At 34.8% G+C, this 18,952-nt stretch overlaps 1 protein-coding gene across 1 annotated transcript in view; it reads right to left on the bottom strand.

Annotated features, from left to right (window-relative positions):
- RIMS2 (regulating synaptic membrane exocytosis 2) overlaps positions 1-18,952 on the bottom strand; it is a 601,046-nt gene that overhangs the window by 196,650 nt on the left and 385,444 nt on the right. Inside the window, exons 18-20 of the mRNA XM_070382789.1 lie at positions 6,833-7,012; positions 5,822-5,931; positions 4,968-5,000 (exon numbers count right to left, since the gene is read on the bottom strand). Of these exons, the coding sequence (XP_070238890.1) occupies positions 4,968-5,000; positions 5,822-5,931; positions 6,833-7,012 (323 nt within the window). The remainder of the gene's footprint in view (positions 1-4,967; positions 5,001-5,821; positions 5,932-6,832; positions 7,013-18,952) is intronic.

Genomic DNA, 18,952 nt, shown 5'->3' with positions numbered 1-18,952 from the left:
CAACTATATCATGAGTAGGATTGGTCTACATCACAACGGTGAGGTTTTGCAGTCAAGAGGCGTTTTATATAAATGATAAAATAAATAATGAACGTAAGTGACTGAGGTCCCAATAACCACTGTCACTAGAACCTTTACATGTAAGATTGAAAAGCTACAAATTTTAGTTTTAAACCTGTGAAAAATCTACAAATATTATAAATTTGTTTAATATTATTGAACTTATGATTAAGTTCATTTTTACTTTAAAATAGTTTTAAATAGTTCAATTTAAAAAATATTTCTGGATTGAAAACTATGTATGCTGTTTTTCTAAATGCATAATAATACAACCATCACTATTTCCCTCAGAATCTCATTCCTTATTATGACCAATAAAGTAAAACTTTTTAATGCCATAAATTCAATAAAATAAGATTATACTAGGATCCAATAATAAGGTAGGTACTTCAAAAAATTTTTTGTATTCAGAAATAAATTTTTAAAAGAGCAGAAAACGTTGAATAACTTAAGCTGGGACTACACTTGTATTTATACTTATTTAAGTAAAGAAAGCACATTCATGCACATCACAAATGTCAATACAGGATATTTAACATATATTAATGCACTATTAACTTCATATTAGACTTGCCTTTTTTTCCATTATTAGGTGGATTTGGTGTTTCTCCCTCATTGTCTTTATAACATTGAAAACAGACAACAGTGAATAATTAAGGTCATTAACAACCCAAATAAAATCAAGCACACCACAAAAGATGATATCACACACTGGAGAAACAAACCCATGCACTAAATATGACACCTTGCAGTACTGAGCTAAAGAGTAAAGTATACCCTTCTTAGCCTATAATAAAAATAAAATGAAGAATAACAAGTCATTTGATGTTAGGAAGATTACAGTTATGGTTTATTCTAATTTAAGGATGAATATAATTTACTAATTAAGTTGATTTTGAGAATCAAGCATACGTGACAAACTGGTTCAATGAATGGGTTTCCTTATAATTAAGTTGAAAATAAATAAAAGTAAAATGAACTACTGCTGATGTCTCCAAACTAATGATAGCCCAAACAATGACTTTACTGCAAACGCCAATTCTTGAACGGTATTGAAAGACCTTCAGTATTTGTATGGACTAGTTTCAGAAATATAGCAATGGGCAAGCAGGGAAACTTTAACTATACAGCTGAATTAAAATGAAGCTCATTCTTACAGTATTCTCTTAAAAAAGTTATTCCTAAAGCACTTCAAGAAAATGGAAGATGTGTTACATTCTAGTAGTATCTGATGTGTTCAGAACAGACATACTGACACTTTTCTATATCTAGGAATCTAAACTTGCCTTTGTTTTCATGACCAGATCTACACTGATAATTTTTCTCATCTTTATAACATTAAAAATCATTACTAAAAATTAGCAGTTGCAGCTTAAGGGGTTTTCTGCCTTAGACTACAATCACTACTGTAAGAATGCACCCATGAAAACGTATCTTATGCACAATATACGGAGTGGCACTGCTTTCACACAAGATAAAGGAGAGAACAAAAGGCACGTAGAGTCCACACTACTATTCATGAACGCAATATACTGCTGAGTTAAATCCTTTCATAAACATTTTGATAAAGCAAAAATTATGATATGTAAACATAATTGGGGCTTAAAAATACCAAAATGAAGTGTCTTCATTCCATGTAGAAGGAGGACTCTTTGAAGAGAAATTAGGATTGTCAATAAATATTAGAGCAATACTGAGCTGGAATGAAGAGGAACCTACGGTTAATTGTTCTTTTTTTTTTTCATTTGGCTTAGTTGCCCCATGGCATGTGGGATCTTAGTTCCCCAAGCAGGCATCAAACCCACATGCCCTACATTGCAAGGCAGATTCTTAATGACTGGATCACCAGGGGAGTCCCTGACCTTATTGTAGAGAAAATTTTATGGATAAATTATGATGGTTTCTAAAAGTTTCAAGAACTAAAATTTTAAAATTTATATTCTTCCCAAATTTACTTGTAATTTACCTCTAAAAAATCAAACTTGTTGAGAGGAGAATCTAGGACTTTAGTGTATCTGCACTCAATGAAACACGTGGCAAAATACAGTGTTTCAGTAGGTACTGCACGAACTGAATGTAAAGCTGGGGTAAAGGATAGGTATAAACCTTGGTCAGATGCATTGTCTATAATTTCACTTTGATTTAAACAACACGGAGAATGTTCAAACAGGTCAATTAAATACTCTGATAAGTTACTTAGCTCATGTAATATCTCTCCATCAATAAAATTAAGTAAGTATTTTAAAATTAGGACTGAACAATCTGTTCTCTATTCCAGATTATAAATCTAGAGCCTAACGTCTTCATGAAATAGGAAAGTCATACTTCTGAAACGCTCGATTATTTATTTTAAACACACAGACAGACCTGCTTTGATCTCCTCACCCTGCTTCTCTCCCCCCTGCTCTTCCACGTGTCTAGTTTCTTCATTAGCTTCTGCACGTGCACAAGTAAAGGAAAGGGTGAGACCAGACACGCACATTTGTTACTCCTCGATAAAATAAAGCAAAAACTTTCAAATTATTCATGATACAATGAGTGATTATAAGGAATTGAATAGATTATTTTTTAACAAGTTTCTGACATGTTAGGGAAACAAGTAAGTATACTGTGAATAAGTTATCATACTGTCTCCTTTTAGGATAACTTCGATTTGTAAAAGAAATTGTGGCCCATGAACATCTGTAATACATAACAACTGTAAGAAAGACAAAATACTTCATCTGTAAACGATATATTCTTAGAAAAATAATATAACTTTTCTTCTAGAGAAACAAAAAAGTAACATTATAAACTCGTTCTTATTTTTATAAATTGCAGTACATCAAAGTTGGGGGAAATTAAAAATAATAATGTCTTACAGGATTTAGTACATTGTACTTTCTTTATATTGTTTCCATTTTCTCTCTCAGATTTTAACTAATATTGTACCACTGTCAAGACCAACACATATAAGGCTTTTAATTAATTTAATAGATAAATATATTCCAAGTCAAAAGGAATTAAACTAGGACATTCTCATTTTTCAGCTATTGAACAGAATCAGAAGATAAACATGCCATTACTTTGATTCTAAAACAGTCACTGAATTACAATGTCTGACAACTTTTAAAGAGATAATCCAAACATAATTTAATTTAGACCATAATCAATAGTCAATTTTGCATTATACCTTTACCTTCAGTTAGAAAAGTAGAATATATATAGCCATTAAAGCTAAACTAAATGATACAATCATGTATTTGCTGGAATCTTCATATTAATATTTATGAAAACACTGCTACAATCATCCACACTCTTAAGCAAAACAAAAAACCAAACCCTCTCCAAAGGATTTTAATTTATACTGGAAAGAATAAAAGAAGTTTTTTTGCTCTCTTTCATTTATAAAAATGGAAAAGTCACAATTACGGACATTAAAGGAAAACTGTAGTTTTAACACATTCTATACGGCAAAAATCAGACAGTAAACAGAATGTTTGTTGACAAGCTCATTAAAAATGTCAAGTATCAGCTCTAATGTTAGTTTTCTGGTATATTTATTATTACAAAGCATGGAGCACTCATATTTCAAGAGAATATTGCTACTGAAGATATCAAAATTGAATTTAGAAAAAATTATGGCATAAACTGTGTTTCTGACTTCATATGACAACAGATGATGCCAAAACTCTATCTTTAAAATTTGTGGGGAGAGGAGACAAATATTCCATATGTATTACAGAACTTCCCTTATGGAAAGTACTTTTAAAACTATATACTCCCATTTTTATGTAAATAATAGAGACTGCAGTAATGCTGCTAAAATATTTTCATCAGGCCGTATAACCATCACAATAGTGCTGAGTTGTTTAAAATTATAGTTCATAGTACATAGCAAATAAAAAGGACCACAAAATAGGAGTTGATAAATCATTCAACTGCAACTAACAAGAATACAGCCTGTTTTGAGTTCTGTAAGGCAATAAAAGTACTGCTGCCCAAATGCAATACACTTAAAAAAGTGTTACCAATAGGTTATAGAAATGTGAGTTTTACTACAAACATATATAGAATGACAAGTTTATTTTAATGGTACTTTCTATACTATTTGAAGTAGCTTTTCAATTTGTAAATAAATATTACATGCATTCACTCAACAAATATTTATTGAGCGCCTATAATGTGCCAGGCATTATTCTATGTGCTGGAGATTCACCAGTAAATAAAACAGCTGACAGTTCTTCAAAGTTACAACATCATCGGCAGAATTCTATAATCAGCAGAGGAATTTTTATTGTCTTGGTAAATGTATGACATTCCATATAGCAAGACTCAATATTTTTCCTCTTGAGTCATAACGTAGCATTGATAACAAAACGGTACATATTTAACTTTATTATACTATAAACAGTCTTGCTATAACATAAAAAAATGATGCAGGAAATATGAAGCACAATCACTATCTAATTAAAAAAACTTCCTTTTCTAGAAAGCCAAATTGAATAATTAAAAAATCATCATAAACACAAAATAAAATATATGATGATAATTATAACTAGACTAGGTGTATATCCTCAATGACATAAACACAGACTGCAATTGACATCTTTGGTTAAAGTCTTCCACAAAATATAAAATTTTATGTCAAAGAAAATTTTAAAAAAAAGCAAAATTTACCTTGTGATTGAAAAGAAGCTAAATTCTTTGTATTCTTACTTGACTGAATCAAAGAAATTTAACTCCTTTGTATATTTTTGAAGTAAAACAAAAATTGAACACTTTATCAGAATCATAAAACACAATAATTTTACTGTAATAAAAGTCTATACAGTGAAGGAACATCAATTGCAGTTGGGTTTATTTTTGCTCACATAGCCCCCCAAAAAGGCTATCAGCACAAAACAAACCCTCCTTTATGTACAGACCTTCATAAGGTTCTATCTCCTTGACTCCATTGTCTAGGAAAAACAAAATAAAAACAAAACAAAAAAAGGGAACCAAAGCACAGGGGTTAAAAACAACAGAAATTTCCAAAGGCACAGAATGTATCATCTATTAAAGAGAAGTTAAATGGTGACTTAAATATGCTTGTTGGTTTGTTGGTTTTGGCAATGCACATCCCATTACCAAATAAAGGGACCATTTAAAAAAATGACATTAAAAATCATTATATTCTATCGGCCATGCTTTTAGAGGTCCTTTATCCAAGACTTTATAGACCTTTGGGGGAGTATGTTTATCTGTGTATAAGCAAATAGGGTTTTCTTATGCAAAAATTTGAAAGTATTAAAAATATCAGTACAACATGCATCTTTCTTTGTATATTCATGATTACCTTTTTCTGGCACTCCAGTTTTGAGAAGGATCACCACTGTTGTGCATCAGCTAACCAGTCCTTTGCAGTGTGTGAAAATTGATTTGGCTAGTTACTAATAAACTTTATGTAACTATCAACAATTACATAAACTTAGTTGTAGCAAAGAAATATCATCCAACTGCTTATTTAAGATCATTAAATTTACTTCTTAAAACGCATTTATTAAAATTTGAAAAATGTGCAAGAGCAATGATGATAGGTTGCCTCCAAATATTATAGATTTTAAATGCAAAATATAGAATATTTATACATGTATTTGCAAATATAACTACTAAAAATGCAGCTAAGGTATTCAATTAACAAAAGAAGAAAGCTAATACAAAGGTAGTAAAAAAAAAAATCTTGATTCACCTTAGCTTCCATGTGTATATCCTATATGACACAATTAGAAATAAAACTTACTTCTCTCCAATGTTCCCTTTGGTGGAAGCTGTGGGAGTTGTCGGCCCCTTCGTCCTGCCACTGGAGTACTTGATGGGCTTGTTTGGACAGACCCAGTACGAGGATGAGACCTACAAGATACATCATTAATACTCATTTTCAATAGAATTAGTTAAATATATTTAATATATTTGGTTCATATGATAGCTGTATGGTGCAATTTTAAAGGAGGTTTAGCTGCTGATTAAAAGGTTAGGAAAAGTAGGACAAAATATGGATATTTGAATGATTATCTAAATAGCAGAAGATGTTTATACTGTTATGTAATATGCATACATACACAGATACATGCACACAAAGTCTTACAGTAAAATCCATGGAATTATTAATGTAAACTGAAATTCTATCCATATGAAAGCAAGGAGAGAAGCCTACAGCTCAAAAAATAAAAGATAATGCTTCATATTTCTTTCTACCAGATTTCAAACTCTTTAACACTAACCTCCCTCCCTTGATCCTAAGAGATTTTTACTCAGGCTTATATTAGATATCCCTTTATTAGAAATTATATCATGAAACTACAAGTAAAACCCTGAATAATTCAAAATTCAGCTAAAGAAGATATTGGTCAATACATATTAATAGTGATAGAAAGAAACTAAAAATCTAGTTTTAACTACTGTCATTAGGATGATTATCCAAAAGTGATGTCTAATGGACACAAACAATTTCTCATTCTGTAGGAGAAGAACATGATAGCCATGAGGTGTGTTATGTAGGGAATACCCAAGACTCCTGATAAATGAGAAATCACAAAACAAATGTGGTCAGGACAGTTAATAAACAAATTACAATGGTAGCCACACACTATTATATCCACGGAATATAAATAGTGTGCTTACACTGAAAAGGTTAGTGTCGATTGTTATTAGTGATCAGCCAAGGATGACAGAAGAGACCATTTAGCTGCTGGGAAAATAAAATGTGCTGGTGGGGCAAAGGGGAAGTTAGTCTGATTGATTTATCTTTCACCTCGATAAGGCAGGTGAAGGAGGGGCAGATCTTCCAGTCATTAATGAAGGCATCGACCTCATGAGGTTTGTATCAGGACGTTCAGTGGATCTGGAGCGGGTGGTGGTCCGCTCTAGGAGAGGCCGCTGTTCTGTTGATCTGGATCTGTGATATGGCTGTCTATCTGCTGCTTCACAATCCCTGAAATGTTAGTCAAAAAGCAGCTCAGTTGATCTTTAGTGCCTTTCTGCTATTTTGTTATGATGCATCAAACTGATTTTGAAAAAGGTAATTGTTTAAGATTATTGAGTATGGAAAAAAAAGTTCTCTTCCCCAACATATGCTGCGTTAATTCTCACTAAACTCCGTAAGAATTCCTAAGGAACCAACATCTGCCTTTAATAGCAATTCCCAGTGAAGATAATAGGATTTGCTCTGTTATAATCAAAACAAAATTATCTGTTTTCCAAAATGAATTCCCTAAATGGAACATGTGAAATATGTGAAGTATTCTATTCAGAAAGAATTCAATGACTTCCCAACATTTGTAAAAGAGTAAAGAAAATCATAAAGGCACTAATTCTCAAGCTGCTAAGGCTGTTTATACTAATAAACAGTATACCAAGTAAAATTTAAAAAGGCTTTCAGCACAATTGTAGTATACTGATACATCTGAACGTTCAAATGACTGAATCCAAATGTTATGAGAAAACAGTGCAACTTTGCAGTCTGTAGCCATATTCAAACATAGTCCACAAGAAAAATCATTCTTCAGGAAATGGGTACACCAACCATTCTACATCGTTTATCTCATCACACTTTAACAATGCCAACCAATGCAATTCAGAATGAGCATTAATTGACTGAAATAATAACAGTCTGAAACAATGTGATTTCTTTGATGAGAAATAAATCCAACATCAAAATTTAAGCCTTCTTTAAAGAAGTATACTTAAGCAAGCTATCAGCACTAATTTTTGTATCCCTGGAGTCTAGCATAATGCTTTTACATCCAACATGCAATTTGTAAATGTTTCCTAAGATCACCCCACGATCTGCAGAATAGCCCCCAAAACAGTAGTTTTGATTCTAGAACTCCAAAGTATACCTCAAAAAAACTATTACCTCCCCATATAGTTGTAACAACAGTACTGGAAATGCTTATATATTATAAACACCAAAGAAAGCTTTAGTATCCCTCAAGACTAATGTACTAACGACTTCCACTTTACCTACAAATTCTCTCGATCTTATTTTTGATAATGAAAACTACAAGTGCTTAAAGAAAAATAATATAAAGGACACAATTTTCCAAATGTAATTCATTACATGGCATACAATTTTGGACCAGCAGATATTAGATTAGGCTTCCCTGACAGCTCAATTGGTAAAGAATCTGCCTGCAATGCAGGAGACCCCAGTTTGATTCCTGGGTTGGGAAGATCTGCTGGAGAAGGGATAGGCTACCCACTCCAGTATTCTTGGGCTTCCCTTGTGGTTCAGCTGGTAAAGAATCCACCTGCAATGCAGGAGACCTAGGTTCAATCCCTGGGTTGGGAAGATCTCCTGGAGAAGGGAAGGTTACCCACTCCAGTATTCTGGCCTGGAGAATTCCATGGACTATATAGTCCATAGGGTCGCAAAGAGTCGGACATGACTGAGCAACTTTCACTTAGATATTTAGACTTATGACTTTAGGAACTGAATAATAGATTTACTCTATAACATATTTTGTGATTATCTTACACTTTATATTCATATGGTAACATGAAGGCAAAAGATTTTTAAACTAGTTTTATGTTCATGTACTATAATATGATTGATTTCTTAAGATAAGTTTAGTATTTTTATAAGTATATCCAAATATGTCAAAAAAGCTGTGTTAATACATACACAATATTCAATTACTTATCAGAGAGAGAAATGAAAAGGCAATTTGACAGGGTAAGAAATCATAATTCTATTTTTTCTTCCTGAAAGACTATTTTAGAGAGAACACTTCTCTTTAGAAATAAAAATGCTCAATTTCTATCAAATGTTGTTAGTATACATATCTTTGTATATCTTCAACACAATATATTTATATACTGCATGCGTGCTAATCCGCTTCAGTCATGTCCGACTCTTTGTGACCCTTGGACTGTAGCCTGCCAGGCTTCTCTGTCCATGGGATTCTCCAGGCAAGAGTACTAGAGTGGGTTGCCATGCCCTCCTCTAGGGGACCTTCCTGATCCAGGGATCAAACTCACGGTTCTATGCCTTCTGCACTGGCAGGCGGGTTCTTTACCACTAGTGCCACCTTGGAAGCCTAAATATATATTAATATGTATCTTAGATTCCTTAAACCTAGTTTTGAAGATACCAATCTTTACATTATTTTCATATTTCTTATTATCTGAAAATAACAATAATTTATTTCATTAAATAACATGTATTATGCAAAATCTAATTTATTCTGATTTCATTAGGCAATTTTTCCAAGTGGAAACTGAAATATTAGAATATACAATTTCACATCTTTGACACTATATTTTAATGATTGAAATATATAATTGTGAGTGAAATCTAGAGAATTATTTCAAATGTGTTGCTACATTCCATGTCCTTAAAAGAATACTATTATCTTTAAAATATTAATAAAGAAGTCACTCTTTAGGAAATATGCCTTAAAAAAACTCTTTAGTAAAAAGTTGTTTGAAGCTATAATCAGTGTTTTAAATTTTGCTTATATTTTTCTCACCATATTCATCAAAAGTATGAATTATGATTTCCATAAAAAATAAAAATGTTTAATAAGTGAAACATGAAAAGAACCATGGTAGAAGTTAGAAATGTATTGACATGCTCCACCACAATTAAGAAAGGGGAAAATCATCATATTTTAAACTTTGATAACACAGTAGAAGGTCAAGATAGACTTCTATTTCCACAAATGGCTAAAAATATGTCTTACTAGGTGAGAACTAAGATTATTGCTGAGAAAACTGAAAGCAGCAATGGTTAAGTCTCATATATAATACCCACTTTCATGGTAGGTTTTCTAAGGGATTGAGATATAAAACTCGACAGATCAGATCAGATCAGTCGCTCAGTCGTGTCCGACTCTTTGCGACCCCATGAATCGCAGCACGCCAGGCCTCCCTGTCCATCACCAACTCCCAAAGTTCACTCAGACTCACGTCCATCGAGTCAGCGATGCCATCCAGCCATCTCATCCTCTGTCGTCCCCTTCTCCTCCTATCCCCAACCCCTCCCAGCATCAGAGTCTTCTCCAATGAGTCAACTTTTCGCATGAGGTGGCCAAAGTACTGGAGCTTCAGCTTTAGCATCATTTCTTCCAAAGAAATCCCAGGGCTCATCTCCTTCAGAATGGACTGGTTGGATCTCCTTGCAGTCCAAGGGTCTCTCAAGAGTCTTCTCCAACACCACAGTTCAAAAGCATCAATTCTTCGGCGCTCAGCCTTCTTCACAGTCCAACTCTCATATCCATACATGACCACTGGAAAAACCATAGCCTTGACTAGATGAACCTTTGATGGCAAGGTAATGTCTCTGCTTTTGAATATGCTATCTAGGTTGGTCATAACTTTCCCTTCAAGGAGTAAGCATCTTTTAATTTCATGGCTGCAGTCACCATCTGTAGTGATTTTGGAGCCCAGAAAAATAAAGTCTGACACTGTTTCCCCATCTATTTCCCATGAAGTGGTGGGACCAGATGCCATGATCTTCATTTTCTGAATGTTGAGCTTTAAGCCACTTTCACTTTCATCAAGAGGCTTTTGAGTTCCTCTTCACTTTCTGCCATCAGGGTGGTGTCATCTGCATATATGAGGTTATTGATATTTCTCCCAGCAATCTTGATTCCAGTTTGTGTTTCTTCCAGTCCAGCGTTTCTCATGATGTACTCTGTGTATAAGTTAAATAAACAGGGTGACAATATACAGCCTTGACAAACTCCTTTTCCTATTTGGAACCAGTCTGTTGTTCCATGTCCAGTTCTAACTGTTGCTTCCTGACCTGCATACAAATTTCTCAAGAGGCAGATCATGTGGTCTGGTATTCCCATTTCTTTCAGAATTTTCCACAGTTTATTGTGATCCACACAGTCAAAGGCTTTGGCATAGTCAATAAAGCAGAAATAGATGTTTTTCTGGAACTCTCTTGCTTTTTCTATGATCCAGCGGATGTTGGCAATTTGATCTCTGATTCCTCTGCCTTTTCTAAAACCAGCTTGAACATCAGGAAGTTCACGGGTCACATATTGCTGAAGCCTGGCTTGGAGAATTTTGAGCATTACTTTACTAGCATGTGAGGTGAGTGCAATAGTGAGTTTTCATTTTATGGTGAAAGTGAAAGTGAAGTCACTCAGTCATGTCCGACTCTTTGCGACTCCACGGAATGCAGCCCACTAGGCTCCTCTGTCCACAGGATTCTCCAGGCAACAGTACCAGAGTGGGTTGCCATTTCCTTCTCCAGAGGATCTTCCTGACTCAGGGATCAAACCCAGGTCTCCTGCATTGTAGGTAGATGATTTACCATCATGTTGAATGACCATTTGCAAGGCATAAAGTATTTTAGTGCCTACCTGGGTTTCTGAATTTGGGGTCTGTATTTCAATATAAATAGTTTCCTTTGTAACCCTACCTATTTATTTTACTTTCTGCATTTCAAAATATTATTTGAAAAAGGGTAGACACAGATTTTACAAGATTGCCCGAAAGCAAGCCATATAAAACACCAGGAAACTCTCACCTGTAAATTTAAATTTTTGTTAGGTTAATAATTTGATTATCTTATAAAAGTGATTTAATATCTGTCATAACTCTATTTTTAGTTTACATTTTCTGGTATATATGCTTAAAATAGTTTAGAGTTTCTTAGAGTTTCTATGTGCCATTTACCTGGATAGATATGGATATAGTTCTGCTTATTTAGTGACTACTATTCTAAACTGCAAGCATTTGTACAGGATCCTCCACAGCTGAAGCTAATTCATGTTGACTGACAGTATTGTAACAAGACCTTGTATTGTATCAAGTCAGCTTTAAAATCATTTAATAGTATGTGCAGATTTTGATTTCTAAGGGGAAAATAATTTTATAATTATCTAGCAAAGTTGTCCATTTTCAATCATTTTCCCACTCATATAGTTGCTCTTGAAAATTTTTTTAAATTTTCAAGTATTTGGCACAGCTGTCTACTTATTTCACCATCCTTGTCACTTATTTCTCCCAGTCTACAAGTACATGGAGTTATGCAGTGTCACAGAGAAGCAAAGGCCAGTGAGCATTTTCTTTCATTTATATTCAACCATTGCAATAATGCAATTCCAGATCAACATAAACTCGATGTAGACTCTCTCTTAAGTATGATAAAAAAAATACCAAGATTACTAAAACAATGAAAAACAAACTGCACAATGCTTCAAAGTATTGTTCAGATATCAATGAAAATTGTCCTAGGACATAACTCAGGCCTTAGAATCTATGTTAAATCAGACAGATTTATTTTATATTTATATTGTAAAGATGTGGTAAGTAAATGTAATAGGGTTTCTTTCTCATAGGCTTACACAAAGTAAAGCTATTTAGGAATTATTTTTCTTCTTTATAAGGAAATAATTTCCTTGTAAGGTCGAAATCCTAATATTAAAAAAAAAAAAAAAATTTGGAGATATCTCCGAAGGACAAAAAGTATAATCTCAGATTTGGAGCAAGACATGACTTTCATAAATCTGTATTACATAATATAGCAAGCTGATTAACAGCAGCAGCATTATACTTTTCATTAAATACCTTCAATGTGTAGAGATTTTCTAAGCATTAACTACATAATTGAAGGAAGAAACAAGCACATTGTAGAATTTAAAAATGAGATATAGGGTAATTAATATGTTACATGCTGTATAATATATCAAGTAATTTAAAGCAATTATATAATTAAACTCTATAATTTTCTGGTACATCATATTGTGCGATGTATAAGTTTAACCTTTTAAAACCCAGTTTATATATTTTAGTATTGCTCCCAGAGTTAAGAGAATTGGAAGACCCAAAATACCATGGTAATAAATGAATATTTCTGAATATTTGTATCATGTGTATAAATAGAAATATTTTATTATTTTGGTGGAAGATAGATTAATTTTCCTTGGACATGATAGATTTTTTATATCAGAACATTTCTGTTCAATTAAACATTAAATATGTATGTTAGTTAAAAGTAGATGAGGTTATAAAAAATAACAGTAATATCTAGAGTCAGCCAACTTAATAACAATCTAACATGTAAAAATGGTAATAATACACATATTGATGGGGAAAAAAACAAGATACTTTAATGTAGAAAAACATGTTACTATTACTCATAAACTTATTTTTATCATAAAAATAAAATGGTCCTTTATCTACAGAAGTATTATCATAAAACAGTCATTATTGTAAATAGCAAGAAGAAAAGATTATCGCAATTTTCTTAAGAAAACTAGGGACAAATACAATACTGAACAATAAAGATATATTAGTAAACATGCACATGCAAAAACATATAAAATATAAATGTTTGAGGATGTTTTGAGTATTTAAATAAGTATTCATAGTTATAATTCTCACTGTCACTTAATTTTTACTTTAAAAAACAACAGAAACAAAACCACAAACAAGCAAGGTTATTTACTCAGGAACAATTAAACACACAGTGAATTAATACATCTTTAAAATATGTATTTTTAAAGTCTTGAGAGATTATCACGTTCCATCTACAATATTCTTATTGTACTAAATAATTTTATTTTCAGTGGATGGTGAAGTATTAAAAGTGTTTTGTCAACTGTAAGAAATTCAAGCTATTCTGTCAAGGTATTAGCCCTATGGTTTCCTTTCCTAGGTCCTCAAAGAGTCCATAAAATAACAAACTTTTTAAAGATGCATAATGGTCATCTGAGTTAAATTCACCCATTCCAGTCCATTTTAGTTCACTGATTCCTAAAATGTTGATGTTCACTCTTGCCATCTCCCATTTGATTACTTCCAATTCGCTTTGATTCATGGACCTATCATGCCATGTTCCTAAGCAATATTGTTTTTTATAGCATTGGACTTTACTTCCATCATGGGTCACATCCACAACTGGGTGCTGTTTTTGCTTTGGCTCCATCTCTTCTTTCTTTCTGGAGTTATTTCTCCACTGATTTCCAGTAGCATACTGGGCACCTACTGACCTGGGGAGTTCACCTTTCAGTGTCCTATATTTTTCAGTTTTCATATTGTTCACGGTGTTTTCAAAGCAAGAATACTGAAGTGGTTTACCATTCCTTTCTCCAGTGGCCATGTTTTGTCAGAACTCTCCATGACCTGTCCGTCTTGGGTGGCCCTACATGGCATGGCTCATAGCTTCATTGAGTTAGACAAGGCTGTGGTCCACGTGATAAGATTGGTTAGTTTTCTGTGATTGTGGTTTTCAGTCTGTTTGCCCTCTGATGGAGAAGGATAAGAGGCTTATAGAAGCTTCCTGATGGCAGAGACTGACTGAGGGGGAAAGCGGGTCTTGAAAGTTGGACTATAAAGAAAGCTGAGCGCTGAAGAATTGATGCTTTTGAACTGTGGTGTTGGAGAAGACTCCCTTGGACTGCAAGGATATCCAATCAGTCCATCCTAAAGGAAATCAGTCCTGAATTCATTGGAAGGACTGACGCTAAAGCTGAAACTCCAATACTTTGACCACCTGATATGAAGAACTGACTCATTTGAAAAGATCCTGATGTTGGGAAAGATTGAAGGCGGGAGGAGAAGGGGACGGCAGAGGATCAGACGGTTGGATGGCATCACCGACTCAATGGACAGGAGCTTGAATAGGCTCCAGGAGTTGGTGATGGACGGGAGGCCTGGTGTGCTGCAGTCCATGGGGGTCACAAGGAGTCAGACACGAGGTGTGCTGCAGTCCACAGGGGTCACAAAGAGTCGGACACAACTGAGCAACTGAACTGAACTAAAGTTGTATCTCTGAAGAACCAAATTATGAATTGATATTGTTTGATAGGAGTAAATGTGATAAGGCATAGTCCTTACTCGAGAATATCTGAGTGTCGTGTTCAACAGATTCATAGGTCAGCTTTGAACAATTCACTAGCATTCCTTTTGTTTTGCTAGTTTTACATGGATAGTGGAAGTTCCTCATATACACTTGTGCTTGCTGCCCTTCACTGCTACTTCATAATGTTAGTTCAAATCACATAGAATAGTGATTAGAAGACTGATTCATCCCCTCCCAAATACACAGACACACACACAGAACAAGAGGTGTGCACATTTTCAAGCATAATCCTCTTTGTCAGTCATGATATGATGTCTAACAGTCAAAAAAAAAAATTACTGGAGACACCAACAAGCAAGAAAAACAAGGCCCACTGTCAAGAAACAGAGTCAAACTCAGATATCCACAGATGTTGGGACTATCAGGCAGGGAATTTAAAATATTGTATGACTGGTGTGTTAAAGACTATCTTAGAAAAGATGGAGAATATCTCTTGCATGAAAAGCTAGAGAAATATCAGCAGATAGATGAAGACTGTAAGAAATCAAATGGTAGACCTGTGGTGAAGAAGGATGTGATGTGCTGTGGGGTCCTGGGCCTGGCAGACCGTGGGCAGTTGGAGGTGACTTTGGAGTAGCACTTGAAGGGCACAGTGAAGGATCACCAGGGAAGCCCTTTTTTGAGTTTTGTGAGAATGCTTTCTCTGACTTGGGTCCTCCTCATGACCCCAAATACCTTAAGATAAGACCACTCGCTGCCTCTCTCCAAACGTGATGGCATTTCACAGTACTACTCTAGCCCCAGGTCAGACCCTTCCCAGAACCTTACTCCATTCTGGCACCAAAACAACTTAGGATACATTTAGATGTCTCAGGTACATCACTTCTATTTAAGCATCTTATTTGTATAATTCTTAGTATCAAGTACAGAGAAAGCCCAGTTGTCCCTTGACAGCTTCTTCTCTCTAAATTCTTCATTTCCTCTATTATCTTCCATACCATTTTAATTTTCTTTATTCTCGTATTTTCAAGAATTTTCATCTATGACATAACTTCCTTATGTCATCAGCTTTTCTGCAGAATAGTTTCTGCATATCCCTATCTCAAATAGCACTTAGCTCAACCCTGCAGATTCTCCTTCCAGGGTAACTCTCACCTGCAGAAGCTACTTATTCTTTCACATTTCATAGTCCATGGATTCAGGAGAGATTGGCTCCCTGGAGACACTCTGGCCAAGTTCTTCCACTGTAACATACATGTCCTTATTTCTATCAAGGATGCCACTTGGCTGTAAGATCCATTATTAACTCAGGTCGCTAATAACTATCAACTTCCAGTCAATATCCCTTAGTTATTGATTATTTGGGGAATTTTTATCAGCCATTTTCTTTAGATAAATTCTATGGTGATTCCAGGAGATTTCAATGTACATGCAGGAAATCGTTCAATAATCTTGAACCATAACTCTATGAAACTTCAATAAGCCTCACTTTTCCCCTGCATCAGCACTCCTTTCTGGGGAAATACGGTGAATCTTAGAATCCAGTGAAACTAGTCAAACCCTAAAATACTAAACTCTAATATCAAACTGATGACGATCATTAATTATTTCAGGTGTTTTATAATCTCACTTCCACTTTTCTTGATCTCCATTTGACACTTCATTCCATGAACCTACCAATTTCTGTCAGAATATAGTACCTCTTTACTTTTCTTCCTTCCTTACCCATCTTAGACTCTATGATTGATCATCTGAACCATTTCTATAACAACAGATTCCCTTCTATCCCAAATCTTCCAAACAGTCATCAAAACCCTAAAATTGGTTCAATGCCATAATGATTTTTCTATATTTAGGCAACTGGATATTTCTTAAGCAAAGCATGCATTCATACAGGTTCAGTTCAGTTCAGTTCAGTCATGTCCAACTCTTTGCAACCCCATGAATCCCAGCACACCAGGCGTCCCTGTCCATCACAAACTCCCGGAGTTCATTCAGACTCACGTCCATCAAGTCAGTGATGCCATCCAGCCATCTCATCCTCTGTCATCCCCTTCTCCTCCTGCCCCCAATCCCTCCCAGTATCAGAGTCTTTTCCAATGAGTCAACTCTTCGCATGAGGTGGCCAAAGTACTGGAGTTTCAGCTTTAGCATCATTCCTTCCAAACAAATCCCAGGGCTGATCTCCTTTAGAATGGACTGGTTGGATCTCCTTGCCGTCCAAGGGACTCTCAAGAGTCTTCTCCAACACCACAGTTCAAAAGCATCAATTCTTCGGTGCTCACCTTTCTTCACAGTCCAACTCTCACATCCATACATGACCACTGGAAAAACCATAGCCTTGACTAGATGGACCTTTGTTGGCAAAGTAATGTCTCTGCTTTTCAATATGCTATCTAGGTTGGTCACAACTTTTCTTCCAAGGAGTAAGTGTCTTTTAATTTCATGGCTGCAGTCACCGTCTGCAGTGATTTTGGAGCCCCAAAAGATAAAGTCTGACACTGTTTCCACATCTATTTTTCATGAAGTGATGGGACCAGATGCCATGATCTTCGTTTTCTGAATGTTGAGCTTTAAGCCAACTTTTTCACTCTCCTCTTTCACTTTCATCAAGAGGCTTTTCAGTTCCTCTTCACTTTCTGCCATCAGGGTGGTGTCATCTGCATATCTGAGGTTATTGATATTGCTCCCGGCAATCTTGATTCCAGCTTGTGCTTCTTCCAGAGCAGCGTTTCTCATGATGTACTCTGTGTATAAGTTAAATAAGCAGGGTGACAATATACAGCTTTGACGTACTCCTTTTCCTATTTGGAACCAGTCTGTTGTTCCATGTCCCGTTCTAACTGTTGCTTGCTGACCTGCATACAGGTTTCTCAAGAGACAGGTCAGGTGGTCTGGTATTCCCATTTCTTTCAGAATTTTCCACAGTTTATTGTGATCCTGGGCTTTGGCATAGTCAATAAAGCAGAAGTAGATGTTCTCCTGGAACTCTCTTGCTTTTTCGATGATCCACGGATGTTGGCAATTTGATCTCTGGTTCCTCTGCCTTTTTTAAAACCAGCTTGAACATCTGGAAGTTCACGGTTCACGTATTGCTGAAGCCTGGCTTAGAGAATTTTGAGCATTACTTTACTAGCGTGTGAGATGAGTGCAATTGTGGGGTAGTTTGAGCATTAGCACTTTGCAAATTCATCGTTTCTAACATCTGCTGTGATGGTATCATTAACAATTTTTCTACTTATATTTAATCAGTTCCCATCAGTTTTTATACAATGAATATTAAAACTTTCTCATTTTCAATTAAACATCATATTCAACCTTCGGGAATTTGTCTCAAAAATAACCATATAATCTCAATTATAGCAGCAACAAAATTGAGGTTATCAAATATAATTACCTTCGATTAACATCCTTTAAAAATTTACTTAGTTCCAACTCTGTCATCTATTTCCCTCCTGTCTCAATGGTAGATAAGAACTTTTTATATTTAGAAACTCCATCTGTGTGGTTAGCCCCACACACTGCTCTAAGACTTTTCTTCTAGTCATCATTTCTTTTTCCCTTTTTTCAACCTATTCTTTTTTCCCCAAAGGATTTTTTCCTCCAAGCCTATAAACATAAGATGTATTTCTTACTCTGAAAGAAAGAAACCTAGTCTGACATCATATGCCCCTACCCAATATTTCTCCACACTCCTTTGATGTATTTATTATCTTCCAATCACATGATGTATTTATTATCCCCCAATCATGCCTCAGGCCCTGCAATCTGCTTTTCTCCTCTCATCATCTTTCCAAAATCGCCTGAGTTGGAATCATCAATGACTTCTTCCTTGACAAATCTAATGGTATTTTTCATATACCTTTACTTTCATTTATTTTTACTGTTGATATTATCTCTTCCTTCTTCAAATTATTTTTTTAAGCTCTGTTCTTCTTACTTTTCTATTCTTCCATCACTATGTCCTTCAGAAGCTTCTCTTTCTCTGTCTGTCAATCTTCCATGGCAGAGGAAAACTCCTGGGCCCTCATTTGATGGGTAGTATCTCTGGCTGATTTCACTTTCATTTTTGTAGCTACTTTCCACGAGTAGTAAATTTACTCCTAAATG

Source organism: Bos mutus, chromosome 14 (genome assembly GCF_027580195.1).
Source record: "Bos mutus isolate GX-2022 chromosome 14, NWIPB_WYAK_1.1, whole genome shotgun sequence".
NCBI classification, from domain to species: Eukaryota; Metazoa; Chordata; class Mammalia; order Artiodactyla; family Bovidae; genus Bos; species Bos mutus.
Note: the sequence above shows the minus strand (reverse complement) of the source record. Positions and strands in the feature narration are given on the sequence as shown.